At 39.0% G+C, this 15,966-nt stretch overlaps 1 protein-coding gene across 1 annotated transcript; it reads right to left on the bottom strand.

Moving 5' to 3' along the window:
• Positions 1-1,021: 1,021 nt before the first annotated feature.
• On the bottom strand, positions 1,022-1,964 carry LOC138348787 (uncharacterized). Its single transcript, XM_069298363.1, has 2 exons — positions 1,774-1,964; positions 1,022-1,436 (listed from the first exon to the last, which is right to left on the bottom strand). Exons 1-2 carry the CDS (start codon positions 1,962-1,964, stop codon positions 1,022-1,024), a joined length of 606 nt encoding a protein of 201 aa, XP_069154464.1.
• Between the last annotated feature and the right edge of the window lie 14,002 nt (positions 1,965-15,966).

Genomic DNA, 15,966 nt, shown 5'->3' with positions numbered 1-15,966 from the left:
TTTATATGAGTTTATGACCTCCCATATCAATTACATTCAACACAAACATGTAAAACTCTACAAAACATGCCAAGACACACAAAGTCGTTTAAATGCAAACATATTGAACGTCATAGACGTTCTTCGACGTTTGACCTCCAAACATCATGAGACTTGACACACTGTATTTAAACAGTACAATAACTCATATAAGGAACTTATTAAATCTTTACAAACATATATAGGAACGTAAAAACAAAGGAGGCACAAAGGTGACTAATTGTTGAACGTCTTGGTCATCCCTTGACGTTCGACATCCAATGTATCTAAACCTTTAGACACTGTCTCAATACAATATTATAAACCATTATAGGACCTTATACCATCATGAAAAACATGTTAGTATGTAGCTTCACCTATGTTATTTTTTAGGTGTCACTTTGTACCCCACTTGGTAACATTCATCCTCGAATGACACTTGCCACTCTTCGAACACTTCCAAGAGTATAAATTCATCTAACAAATTATAAAGATATAATATAACACCTTATACAATACCAAAATCTAGGATAACATAAATTTCAAATAATCAAGAGACTCACAACACAATAAGAAATTAGAAAAAATTCTATAAGTCATAATGCCACAAAACTCACATCGTTCATTCCAAATAGAAAAAACTCATTTTACATTCATTATCAAGATCATATACGTCAATTCTAACTACAATACAATAATTTTTAGGGAAAACTCATTTTACATTCATTATCAAGATTTTCAAAAAACGTTTACATCAAACTACCAAAGGTAGAGTTAATTATGCCAATTTTTTTTAAAATGCAATAATTTTGCAATTTATGATGAAAAAATTCTAGCATGCAAGATAAAATCATATAAATACATTTTACAACATATTCATACCATCATGAAATGCACAATGCAATGAATCAATCTAATTCAATTCCACAAGACATCTAAACACAATGCACAAGCAACATGCATTTATGACATTCTAGACCATCTATTAACCATACATCACCACTTAGAAAGACCTCATAACACTAAAAAGGTATAAGAAGTTACCATCAAAATCATCATCATCTGGCTTTGATCTTCTTGTCCAGAGTGCATATAAACTTGCCTTTCCCTTTGGAGAACCATTGCCGGGAACACTTGTAGTAACTTGCTTCCTCTTTTTTACTATAGAAGCACTATTAGGAAAATACTTCACATTATGTCCATCTTTACCACATCCAAAGCAATTAACAGTACCAATTAGACACTCTCCATAATACTTCTTTACACTACTAGCACAAGTAGGCTTACTACCTTGAGAACCACTACCCTTCTCAAGTTTGACTTTAGGAGCATTAGGTCCATCTTGAGTTTGATCCCTCTTATTTAACCTAGGTTGACTTTGATCACATGATCCACTCCTCTTAAAGTTTCTTGTAATCCTACACATATTAGACTCCTCAATTTATAGAGCATACACCATGAGTCTAGCTAGGTTTAAAGTTTCTTGTAATCCTACACATATTAGACTCCTCAATTCCACAAGAACATTCTTTCCTCTCTAGATCGGCAACCCCGGTCACAAACCTACTCATCTCACCCCTAGGGTTAGACACATGGTATGAAGCAAATCTAAACAAAGAGAACTTCAAAGAGTATTCGTCAGCACTCATATTGCCTTTCTTGAGATTAATAATCTTCTCTATCGGACCTGACTCAACTTGCCGATGGTCTTTCGATTGAGTGTACCACATTTGAGAAACATCCCTCAATTAGTACAAAGCTTGATCTGCCTTCTCCCTAAAAGTCACCCCTATGGCACTCGAAACTTTGTACACACCATCTAGAAACTCTTGGGGACAATCTCCCACCTTAGGTCCAAGAAATATTGGAGAATTCATCCTCACAAAATCTCTCAATCTAGATGTCATAATGCTCTCCACATCATTTACACTAGGCGCAATACCCATATTCACATGGGTAGTCAAATCTCAAGCTAAAGTAACTAAAGACTCTCTAATCTCCCCACTAGTCATTTCAAGGCGAACCACATGAACGTCATTACCTCCATCCACAATAGGGACTTGATCATCTTGACCACCTTGAGAACCTTGATTACCTTAAGGAACATTCTCAACTTGAGGTGGAACCTCGTTATTCTCATCATTCTCCTCAACTCTCCTATGATGTCCTCCTCATATTCATCTCTTATAACACAACGAAAACCATAAGAAAAGATAACTCATAACTTTTACTCTACAGCACGACATATGAGTAGAAAATAAGGGAAACTCTATTGTCCTATAGTCTCTCACACATAGATGTCTTGCGACTCACACCGATGATCAAGACTCTACTAGACGTGAATTTATGGGACATTTATATTTCTAAGAACACTTTCATAATCTATGCTCAGATACAAATCTTGTCAAATCCTTAGAGCACACACTAGAAGATATGGCACTCTCGGAGTGCAACCGAGAGGTCTTGTACAAATCGCAAATATTCATATGAAAAATAGTGCGGAATTAAAAAAGTTCACAACGTGCTAATAGACTTCAACAATCTTTCATAAAAAAAGGAAATACTAAGTATCATTTCATCAAATCGTAGGAACAAGTGTACTTGGGATACGTCCCATATACAATAGAAATATAGTACTACTAAGTCTATTAGAATACTTCAATAAGAGAACTAAAAGACATCTATACCCTAGAGTAAAATGAGGACATACTTCAACTTGCTTGAAATATCCAATAATCAAAGATTTATCTCCCAAAACAACCTTCACCTATGAATCACTTTAGAGATAGACTAAAGTATGGATTTAGCACAAACACAAGTACCAAGTATGGCATAATGCATAAAAATCATGAAAATGAACACTTAGTGGAAATATGCTTTTTTTGATTTAAATATCATACTATAAGCATAAGAATAACATTTAACACCTTATAAATATATAAGATAACACTTATTCCATTTATAACATTTTTAGGGAACCATACATTAACCTATCTCAATTTACACTTACTTAATTCACTGTTACAATGATGTTTCTCCACTTCACAAGGAACACTTTCTAACATGCAATTCTCTCACTAAAAGATATGCTACGACTCATTTAAGTACAAAGAGAGACTGCCCATACACCCTCTCTAGGAACACCTAAATGATCTTTAAGACCACCTATAATCATATACATACACTTACAATACATTAAACATATGAACATGAGATTCTCCTAAAAATATGATTGTAAGGTTCACTTGAGTGAACCGTGATGAGACCGTGCATACAATCCCTTATACACACACTTAACAGATCCTTTTGATTATGAAGGACAAGAATATTCTAACTTAACAAAATAACATTCGAAGAATATGACATTCCCCTCCAAAAGGATATCAAAAGACCTACTCAAGTAAATCAAGAAAAGAATATCTATGTTTGACCTTTTAAAGATTACCTAAGTTATCCTTATGACTACCTATGTGGGGATCATGTTCACATAATCAACCAACTTTCCTAACTAGAGTCATTCTTACGACTGATACACGTAATATACGAAGTGATCATTCCTATGCCCTTTTAACACCTCAACTAGATAGCCCTTAATTACTCTAGATAAGTACTTATTAATTTAATATTCTTTCTTGACATAATTTATTACATTCATTAGTTAATTTGAGAGACAATCATCACATATAAGGACATTCAAGTAATGGTATTGGAGATGACCTTGGGACTCTCACTAACATTCTCAAAGCCTATTGTGCAATTCTAAATAGTGTTCCATACCACCGTCTAGACTTAATCGAACTTCTCCAATACTAGTAGGTATACCATATGATGAGAATAGGCAATAACCTACATAGACCATGGTATCAAAGCATGGAATCTAGAGTTGTAACCTACTCCGATGTAGGGTGTTCTACTTGTAAATGGTAGAACTTGGACACATCACATGTAGGCACATGGTTAAGGAATATGAAGGACTTACTTGTACTCTAGTCTCGTTATTCAACATAACTACTTCCCAAAGCATACTTACTCAGTTCTAGCCTTTGTTCTAATAGACTATGTTACATTAAGCATCACATTAAGAGGTTCCATATCTAGTTTATAACTCAATCACATTCACCATACCAAAGAGTTCCCTTACGGATGCCTTACAGTGGCTATAAAGATAGCTTAACGACTTTTGTTAAGGATTATATGATGTTGTTCCATATAACCAACCTTAATTCCATCATTCATTACAAGAAGAACACCATGATGATTTTCGACTTCAACGTTTATAACTTTTCCACTAGGTTCAAGGTTTTACATAAAGGACCTTCTAAAAATAATTCATGGTCTCATGTTATTCATACATACTAGAATAAGAGGCTCTATCATCTTAAGTAATGACATCTATTATTTATATTCATACAAGTGTAAAGCAAGGGGCACAAGTATACCACCAAGACACACCAATACTTCACTTTAGCAAATATTTCATATCATTCTAGAAGCACATAGTAAAAACCATTATCATCTACAAGTCACCCTATACGCTACTATAACATCATAAATATAACCATTATAGACTCATGTAGTCATGTAGGAATAATCGTCCATCAACTCTAACACTACACACATAAGAAGATAGTCATAGTTTAACATGCTCACCTAATATCAATAAAAAAAACATACTTTCAAATTAACCATAAGTAGGTAAATGTGATTATACTTCACATAAATCGACTACCAAAATTATCATAATATTTCAAGTATTGCCGACAAGTCCATGATCTTCATAATGCATAAAGTTATGCCGACACGACCACATCATTCACATAGCACAACCACCATAACTAAAATATAAGAATCACAACATAATACAAGAGATAAATTACATAAAATGAAGAGAAATAGTGCAGAATACAACCAATCCATTCTCACCACTTTAATCCATAGCAAAATCATCCAATTCAATACCATAAGGCTCTTACAAATGGCCATGAACATCAATTCAATATAAGAACTATAATAATCAATGATTTTATGTTAATTCAATATAGACTTATCAATCTAAGACTATTGCATCTATCTTTACCTTCTAGGCGTTACCGGCATCATCATCGTCTTTGAGGAGTAGGACTAGCCTTTTAGTTTACATCATTACATTCATAGGCAAAATATAGAAGAAAAGTTAAAAATTTTCAATACTTCTACTTGGAGTTACACATAGACATCTACATACACATTACATATATATCGAGTATACATAGACCTATGAATTCAATGATGTAAACTAGGAGCCTAGTCTTAGTCCTCAAAGAGGACGACGATGCTTGTTAAGTTTAAGGGGTAAACCTGAATGTGATAAACTTTGTATCAGAGCATCATGTTGAATTATCTTTGAGTCAATATCACTCTTAACCACATCTATGTAAGTTCGTATTTATAATTGTGAAGCGCACCACAATTATGGATACGAACCTACGTGATGCCTAGGAACTTTTTCTTTCTTGGATATCTCATATTGTGCCATTCGTGTTTGATTATTGTGTTCTTTTGCATCTAATCTTATTTTTGTGATTATATAAAATGAACACTCGAAAGAATGCATCACTAAGGCTTGAAGAGGAGATGGCCAATGCATGAGATCCTCCCTTTGGAGATTAAGTTCCTCCTCTTGATGAAGGTTGGAATGATGACGAAGCTCCAGTCAATCCTCCACTTTTGGTAGATGGTTACATAAGGGCTGCCCTTATCCAGTTGGCCCAAGCCGCCACTGCTCAAGCCTATTATATGACGGCCCAAGCTAACGAGGAAGTTGTACCCCGTCTTCATCAACAAGTTTATACTATGGGCTCCATTATAAAGGATTGCACTCGGATGAATCCTTCTACTTTCTACGGGTCCAAGGTTTAAGAAGACCCCCAAGAGTTTATAGATGAAGTATACAAGATACTCTTTGCTATGGGGTTTTCTACTTAAGAGAAGGATGAGTTAGTCACTTATCAACTCAAGGATGTGGCTCAAGTATGGGATGTATAAACGGATGTCTAATAGGACATTAAAGTGTGGTCCGGTGATTTGGGATATCTCCACGAAGGCTTTTCTTGATCAATTCTATCTAAGGAAATGACGGAAGCTAAGGTGGTGGAGTTCATCAACCTTTACCAATGAGGTATGAGTGCTCATGAATACTCTTTGTGATTCACTAAATTGTCAAAATATGATCCTTCTTTGATTTCCAACCTTAGAAAATAAATAAGATGCTTTGTGATGGGGGTGTCGGATGATTTGCAAAAGAAGTGTCATTCAGCTATGCTACTTGATAAAATGAACATTTCCCGTATTTTGGTGCATGCCAAACATGTGGAAGAGGAAAGGGCTAATAGGAAGAGTAGAGATTCTAAGAGGGAAAGATCTTTTGATGGAGGTTCTTTAAAAAATAGGGTTGAGATACAAGACAAGCATAGATTTAATAAGAGGGTTTATAATAAAGTTCCATCCAAGTTACCTAAGGATGGTGATTATAAGGTGACTAAAACTAGAGTCCAAAAAGGGAAGGATTGGAAACTCACCCAATGAGAAGCCTACATGTGCCAAATGTGGAAATGGTCATTTTGATGAATGCTTTCTTTGAACGGGCAATTGTTTTGATTCTATCAAGAGTGGTCTCAAGGATAGCGATTGCCCTAATATAAAGGGTAAAGAAAAGGGTGGTAAATCTCAAGAAATGGGTTCTAATGAAGCTCCGAATAAGAACAGCTTCCACGTTCTACGCTCTAGTGGTGAGAAAGAGGCTTCACCAGACGTGGCGACTTGTATGTTTAAAGTATTCTCTATCAATTGATATTCCTTACTTGATCCCTGTACTACATTATCATTTGTTACCCGTGTAGTAGACAAAAAGTTTTAAAGTTTGCCCTATATTTTGCATGAACATTTTATAGTGTCTACTCTGGTGGGTGTAGAATTTATTTTGTTCAACTAGTAGAACTTTGTATGCTTGACTTTGATGTCATTTTGGGTATGGATTGGCCGCGTGCTTGCTTTGCCTCTATTGGTTGTAGGACAAGGGTGGAGAATTTTTACTCTCCAAATGAACCCGTTGTAAAATGGAAGGGGGGAAATTCTATTCTTAGAGGTCGTATCATCTCTTTTCTAAAAGAGTGCAAAATGATCTCAAAAGTTTGTATAATATTGTAAAATTCCAAGATCTAGACTCCGAAATTCCTCCTATTGATTCGGTCCCCGTAGTGAGAGAATTTCTGGAGGTCTTTCCTAATGATCTTCTCAGTATTTTTCCCGAACGGGAAATTAATTTTGGTACTGATTTGCTACCGAATACAATCCCAGATTGATTCCTTCTTAACGGATGGCTTCGGCCGCATTGAAGGAGTTGAAGTCTCAACTCAAAGATTTACTAGACAAAGGCTTCATAAGACCTAGTATTCTCCATATGATGCTCCAGTTTGGTTTGTGAAGAAGAAGGATGTTCCTTAAGAATGTGTATTGATTACCGCCAACACAATAAAGTCTCAATCAAGAACAAGTATCGTCTCCCTCAGATTGATGACTTAATTGATAAACACCAAGGGGAAATCTTCTTTTCTAAGATGGACTTGAGATCAGGGTATCACTAACATAGGGTGAGAGGTAAGGATATACCAAATATTGTATTTCAAAGTAGATATGGTCATTATGAGTTCTTAGTAACATCCTTTCGTCTCACAAATTCTCTGACGGTGTTTATGCACCTCATGAATAGTTTGTTTCAAAATTACCTAGATTCATTTGTCATTTTCTTCATTGACGACATCTGGTATATTCGAAAAATGAGGGAAATCACATAAACCATTTGATGGTGGTGTTTCAAGTACTTAAAGAACATCATTTTTTTATCAAGTATAACATATGTGAGTTTTGGTTGAGATTAGTGACATTTCTTTGTCATATCATCTCTAGTGAAGGACTTGAGGTTGATCAAAGGAAAATGGAGGCGGTGAAAATTAGCCTAGATTATTGACTCCAACTGATATTAGAAGTTTCTTAGGTTTAGCATGTTATTATTGGAGGTTTGTGGAGGTCTTTGCATCCATTTTGTCTCCCTTGACTAGTTTGACCCAAAAGTGTAAGAAATTTGAGTGGTTGGAGGCATGTGAGAGAAGATTCCAAATGTTGAAGGATAGCTTACTTCCGCTTCGGTGTTGACTTTATTGTAGGGTACAAAGTGTATTATTGTGTATTGTGAAGCATCCCGAGTGGGTTTCGGGTGTGTGCTTTGTCAACATGGGAAGGTGATTGCCTATTATTTTAGGAAAGTTAAGGACTATAAGAAAAAATATCCAACTCATAACCTTGAGGTAGGGGTCGTGTATAACGACCTGTTTAGTCGTTTTGAGCAGCAGACTTTATTTCTGGAAAAACTGGCAGAAGCGACGGACCCCACGATGGACCGTCATGGGCACGACGGACCATCGTAGGGTCTCGTTTCAAAACACTTAGAAAATCTGAAATTGGGTACTGAAAATCGACTCTCTGAACTTCGTGACGGAATGGCAGGACGGACCGTCATAGGCGTGACGGACCGTCATAGATTGTTCAGTGGAAATTGACTCTCTAACCCTTGCGACGACCTGCAGGACGGACCATCGCAGGCACGACGGCCCGTCACAAGTTGCGCAATCCCAGTCTGGGTCGGATTTCTTGATACGTTTTAAGGGATGTTTTTTACTATTCTTGCCTTAATTATAAAGTTAGAGCGTTAAGGATTATAAGTCTAATTACTTGGGGGTTAAAAGAGTTAACCTTAAGTTAATTAGTGGGGTATTATTGCCATCTTTTATTCTTAATTATATACTAATTAGGGTAAAAGAAAGAGGGTTTGAATAAGAAAATAGAAAGAACAAGAAGGGAGAGAGAGAAACGATCGAGAAGAAGAGGAAAACACCAAGCTGTGAGGATTAACTTGCTTGATTTCAATTCTTCGGTGGAGGTAGGTTATGGTTTTCAGGCTATTCGTAGTAAAATCTTAATAGCGAATGATATGTGTTAGTAGTATTGTAAACCTTCTATACGCTTAATTGTATGCTTGCATGAATGATGTGATTATGTAATTGTGAATAAATAAGCATGATGAAGCTATTGAATCCCAAATCTTGAAAAGAAACCCTAATCTACTTTGTTAATGATGATGCCTTGGTATAAAAGAAGGCTTGATGAGCGAAAGTGGTGAGATTAGGGGATCGGGTGCCACGTTCCGGTACTAGGATAGTATATGAGGATCGGAGTGTCACGTTCCGACACCAGGATAGAATATGGATCGGGTGCCACGTTCCGGTACAAGGATAGAATGAGGATCGAAGTGTCACGTTCCGACACTAGTATAGTATATTGAGGAGCGGAGTGTCACGTACCGACACGAGGGGAATAAAGATAATGAATCTTGAAATATTTTAATATATCCAATCTAATGAACTAAATTCCCAAATGAGTATGATGAGGAGGTGTGAGTCCTCATTGATGTGCTTGGTGTTGTAACCAAGGGTTATGGTAACTGTAAATGCTGCATGCTAAGGATATTAGTTGATTTTATGATATTGCTTAATATATACTGTTTTCTATTTTGAGTTGGCCGATGATATCTACTCAATACCCGTGTTTTGTACTGACCCCTACCTTTATTGTTTTCTTCTTGTTTATTTGTGGAGTGCAGCAAACGTGCCGTCATCTTCGACTCAACAGTAACTCAAGCCAGTCTTACTACATCGGAAATTAAGGGTGAGCTAATGCTTCTAGCTTGGACTGGATCTTCTTCTTCAAGTCTTGATGCCTTGAACTTCCGGCATGGACTAGCCTCTTATGTATTTTTAGCTTCTTAGAATACTCTTAGTTTAGTAATTTGATTATAGATGTTCTTGTGATGATGACTTCCAGATTTTGGGAAATAATAGTATTGAATTGGTTTATTAATGAGTTTAAGTCTTCCGCATTACTTATGTTGATATTACATTGAAATTTTAAGTTTTAGATTGGTTGGTTCGCTCACATAGGAGGGTAAGTGTGGGTGCCAGTCGCGGCCCGGATTTGGGTCGTGACAAACTTGGTATCAAAGCATTAGGTTTGTTGGTCTCATCACACAAGAACAGGTCTAGTAGAGTCTTAAGGAACGGTAGGGGGACGCCTTTACTTTTCCTTGAGAGGCTATAAGACTTTAGGAAAATTTCACTCTTTCATTCTTTCTTTCGTGCTACTACTTGAGTCCAATTGGTATCTAGGCGATACGAATTGGTATCTGACCATCTTCACTCTCTTTCGCAGATGGTTAGAACTAGAGCAACAACTACGCCAACACCAACACCGGCCAGACAAGAAACAACTGAGCCAGCCACTGGGGCTGTGGCTCGAGGAAGAACAGCAGCAAGGGGCTGTGGTAGAGGTCGTGGGAGGACGTCCTCTAGGGGAAGAGGACGAGCACCTAGCCCATATGATACTAGGGCAGTGACTCCTCCACCGACTGAGGAAGTAATAAGAGAAGGGGAGGATGGGGAAACTGAACAAGTGCAAAATGAGGAAATGCCACCCCAACCTACCCCAGAGATGATCAATCAGGTTCTGGCTTATCTTTGCAGGTTATCTGATCAAGGTCAGGTACCTCCAGTGTTTTCTGCGCCAACACCTCTGGTTTCAGAAGTACAACATGCATCCACTATGGCTCCTCGTATGGAGGCCTCATTGGACATAGGCACATTTCCACGTCTGACTACTGGGCCTATAATGACAAATGATCAGCATGAACTTTTCAGTAAGTTCTTGAAATTGAAACCTCCGGTCTTCAAGGGTGCTGAATAGGAGGATGCTTATGATTTTCTGGTTGACTGTCACGAGCTACTACACAAGATGGGTATAGTAGAACGGTTTGGTGTGGAGTTTGTGACTTATCAGTTTCAAGGGAACGCCAAAATGTGGTGGCGGTCACATATCGAGTGTCAACCAATAGAGGCACCACCTATGACTTGGGCCTCATTCTCTAGCTTGTTTATGGAGAAGTATATCCCCCGAACTTTGAGGGATAGGAAAAGGGATTAGTTCTTGAGCCTAGAGTAAGGTAGGATGTCGGTCAATGCATATGAGGCTAAGTTTCGTGCATTATCCGAGTATGCCACCCAACTATGTTTCAGTCCACAAGAGCGAATTCGCCGGTTTGTGAAGGGGTTGAGGTCAGAATTGCGTATTTCGGCCAAACAGATAGCGGCAACGGCAAAATCCTTCCAAGAGGTGGTAGATTTTGTGATAGAAGTGGAAGGAGTGAAGCCAGACGACTTCACTAAGACATCGACGACAAAAAGGTTTCGAAAGGGAGGTGAGTTTAATGGTACTTACACTAGAGGACAGGGTTCGGGAAGTTACTCAGTCCGACCAATTCAGTCTTCACTACAGACTGTAGTTGGGGGACCACCTCAGACCGGTCAACACTTCTCCGAGAGACCTATGCTTGACTCTAGAGAGTGTTACGGATGTGGGGAGACTGGACATATTAGGAGAAATTGTCAAAAACAGAGTTACAGACCCCCAATAGCTAGAGGTAGAGGTGGTCATGGTAGAGGCCATTTTTCTGGAGGGCGTGGTGGTCGAGGAAATGGTGGTCACCAAAATGGCCGAGGTGATGGGCAAACTGGAGCCACTACATAACAACATGGTAGGGGCAACGGACAGACGAACGATAGGGCCCATTGTTACGCTTTCCCTGGGCGGTCTGAAGCGGAGGCATCTGATGCTGTCATCACAGGTAATCTTCTAGTTTGTGATTGCATGGCTTCTGTATTGGTTGATCCTGGATCCACGTTTTCTTATGTATCTTCCTCATTTGCTAATGGTCTAAATTTACATTGTGAATTTCTTGATATGCCTATTCGTGTTTCTACTCCGATGGGTGAGTCTGTGGTAGTTGAAAAGGTATATAGGTCTTGTATGGTGAACTTTGTGGGGAGCAAAACTTATGTAGATTTGGTTATCTTAGAAATGGATGATTTTGATGTAATTCTAGGTATGACTTGGCTTTCTCCGCAATTTGCGATCTTGGATTGTAATGCTAAAACGGTGACGTTAGCCAAGCCTGGGACAGATCCGTTAGTGTGGGAGGGTGACTACACTTCCAATCCGGTGCGTATCATCTCCTTTCTTCGTGCTAAGAAAATGGTTAGTAAAGGGTGTTTAGCTTTCTTGGCACATCTCAAGGATGACACTACCCAAGTACCTTCGATTGAGTCGGTTTCGGTGGTCCGTGAGTTTCTGGATGTGTTCCCTGCAGATCTTCCTGGTATGCCACCAGATAGGGATATTGATTTCTGTATTGACCTTGAACCGGGTACTCGCCCCATTTCGATACCCCCTTATAGAATGGCTCCCGCGGAGTTAAGAGAGTTAAAAGCCCAACTTCAAGAGTTGTTAAACAAAGGCTTTATTAGACCAAGTGCATCTCCTTGGGGTGCTCCGGTTTTGTTTGTAAAGAAGAAGGATGGGAGTTTTCGAATGTGTATAGACTACAGACAACTAAACAAGGTAACCATAAAGAACAAGTATCCTCTTCCCCGCATTGATGACTTGTTCAATCAGTTACAAGGTGCTTGTGTCTTCTCTAAGATTGACTTGAGATCCGGTTATCATCAATTGAAAATACGGGCAACGGATGTGCCAAAGACTGCTTTTCGAACGAGGTATGGGCATTACGAATTTGTAGTGATGTCCTTTGGTCTTACGAATACCCCTGCTGCGTTCATGAGCTTGATGAACGGGATTTTAAGCCATATTTGGACCTCTTCGTGATCATATTTATTGATGATATATTGGTATACTCAAAGAGCAAGAAGGAACATGAAGAGCATTTGAGAATGGTATTGGAAATGTTGAGGGAGAAAAAGCTTTATGCCAAGTTCTCTAAGTGTGAGTTTTTGCTAGATGCAGTGTCCTTCTTGGGGCACGTGGTTTCTAAGGATGGAGTGATGGTGGATCCTTCTAAGATTGAGACAGTGAAGAATTGGGTAAGACCTACTAATGTGTCAGAAATAAGGAGCTTTGTTGGGTTAGCTAGCTACTACCGCCGATTCGTCAAGGGATTCTCTTCCATTGCTTCCCAACTGACGAACTTGACTAAGAAAAATGTTCCATTTGTATGGTCGGACGAGTGTGAGGAAAGCTTTCAGAAGCTCAAGACTTTGTTGACTACCGCACCAATCCTTACCTTGCCAGTAGAGGGTAAGAACTTCATTGTTTATTGTGATGCATCCTATACTGGTTTGGGTGCAGTACTAATGCAAGAGAAGAGTGTGATTGCTTATGCTTCAAGACAATTAAAAGTGCATGAACGTAATAATCCAACTCATGATTTGGAACTGGCTGCGGTAGTGTTTGCATTAAGGCAATGGAGACACTATTTATATGGGGTTAAGTGTGAGGTCTACACGGATCATCGTAGCCTTCAGAATGTCTTTACTCAGAAAGATTTGAACTTGAGGCAGAGGAGATGGATGGAATTACTGAAGGACTACGACATCACTATTTTGTATCATCCGGGGAAGGCGAATGTTGTAGCGGATGCTTTAAGTAGAAAGGCGGGAAGCATGGGAAGTCTAGCTCACTTGAAAGCTTCTAGACACCCACTGGCTAGAGAGGTTCAGACTCTAGATAATGACTTGATGAGATTAGAAGTAAATGAGAAGGGAGGATTGTTGGCTTCTGTGGAGGCAAGATCTTTCTTCCTTGACAAGATTAAGGGAAGACAGGCTGATGATGAGAAACTGCGTAGAATTCAAGATAAGGTATTGCGAGGAGAGGCTAAGGAAGCACAAATCGATGAGGAAGGTGTTTTGAGGATCAAGGGAAGGGTACGCGTGCCCCGCGTCGATGATTTGATCAACACTATTCTGACAGAGGCTCATAGTTCAAGGTATTCTATACATCCGGGCGCAACCAAGATGTATCGTGACCTAAAGCAACATTTTTGGTGGAGTAGAATGAAGCGTGATATTGTTGACTTTATTGCGAAGTGTCCAAACTGTCAACAAGTAAAATATGAACACCAGAGGCCCGGAGGAACACTTCAGAGAATGCCCATTCCTGAATGGAAGTGGGAGAGAATTGCAATGGACTTTGTGGTTGGTCTCCTCCAAACATTGGGAAAGTTTGATTCTATTTGGGTAATTGTTGATAGGTTAACTAAGTCTGCTCACTTCATTCCGGTCAAGGTGACTTACAATGCAGAGAAGTTAGCCAAACTTTACATCTCGGAAGTGGTGCAATTGCATGGAGTTCCACTATCCATCATATCTGATAGAGGTACGCAGTTTACTTCTATGTTTTGGAAAACATTGCATGCGGAATTGGGTACTAGGTTGGACCTTAGTACCGCGTTCCATCCTCAGACCGATGGTCAGTTTGAGCGAACGATTCAAGTGTTGGAGGATATGCTTCGTGCATGTGTGATAGAGTTTGGTGGTCATTGGGATAGCTTCCTACCCTTAGCGGAATTTTCATACAATAATAGCTATCACTCAAGCATTGATATGGCTCCATTAGAAGCATTGTATGGTAGGAGATGTAGGTCTCCCATTGGTTGGTTTGATGCGTTCGAGGTTAGACCTTGGGGTACTGATCTCTTGAGGGATTCGATGGAAAAAGTGAAGTCTATTCAAGAAAAGCATCTAGCGGCGCAAAGTAGACAAAAAGAATATGCAAATCGAAAGGTTAGAGACTTAGAGTTCATGGAGGGTGAACAAGTCTTGTTGAAAGTTTCACCAATGAAAGGGGTGATGCGGTTTGGAAAAAGGGGTAAACTAAGTTCAAGGTACATTGGACCATTTGAAGTACTTAAGCGAGTAGGAGAGGTGGCTTATGAGTTAGCCTTGCCTCCAGGGCTATCCGGAGTACATCCGGTATTCCATGTGTCGATGTTGAAAAGATACCATGGGGATGGAAACTACATTATCCGTTGGGATTCAGTTTTGCTTGATGAGAACTTGTCTTATGAGGAGAAGCCTGTTGCTATTCTAGATAGAGAAGTTCGCAAGTTGAGGTCAAGAGAGATTGGGTCCATCAAGGTGCAATGGAAGAATCGACCGGTTGAAGAAGCCACTTGGGAGAAGGAGGAAGATATGCAAGAAAGATACCCACATCTGTTTAAAGATTCAGGTACTCCTTCCCGCCCTTATTTTTCTTCTTGTGATCGTTCGGGGACGAACGATGGGTAAATTGGTATCTATTGTAACGACCTGAGTAGTCGTTTTGAGCAGCAGACTTTATTTCTGGAAAAACTGGCAGAAGCGACGGACCCCATGACGGACCGTCGCAGGGTCTCGTTTGAAAACACTTAGAAAATCTGAAATTGAGTACTGAAAATGGACTCTCTGAACTTCGTGATGGAATGGCAGGACGGACCGTCACAGGCGTGATGGACCGTCATAGATTGTTCAGTGGAAATTGACTCTCTGACCCTTGCGATGACCTGCAGGACGGACCGTCGCAGGCACGACGGCCCGTCACAGGTTGCGCAATCCTAGTCTGGGTCGGATTTCTTGATACGTTTTAAGGGACGTTTTTGACTATTCTTGCCTTAATTATAAAGTTAGAGGGTTAAGGATTATAAGTCTAATTACATGGGGGTTAAAAGAGTTAACCTTAAGTTAATTAGTGGGGTATTATTGTCATCTTTTATTCTTAATTATATACTAATTAGGGTAAAAGAAAGAGGGTTTGAATAAGAAAATAGAAAGATGAGAAGGGAGAGAGAGAAACGATCGAGAAGAAGAGGAAAACACCAAGCTTTGAGGATTAACTTGCTTGATTTCAATTCTTCGGTGGAGGTAGGTTATGGTTTTCAGGCTATTCGTAGTAAACTCTTAATAGCGAATGATATGTGTTAGTAGTATTGTAAACCTTCTATATGCTTAATTGTATGCTTGCATGAATGATGTG

This window comes from Solanum lycopersicum, chromosome 5 (assembly GCF_036512215.1).
Source record: "Solanum lycopersicum chromosome 5, SLM_r2.1".
Classification (NCBI taxonomy): Eukaryota; Viridiplantae; Streptophyta; class Magnoliopsida; order Solanales; family Solanaceae; genus Solanum; species Solanum lycopersicum.
The sequence above is the reverse complement of the archived record's forward strand: the minus strand, read 5'-3'. Positions and strand labels throughout refer to the sequence as shown.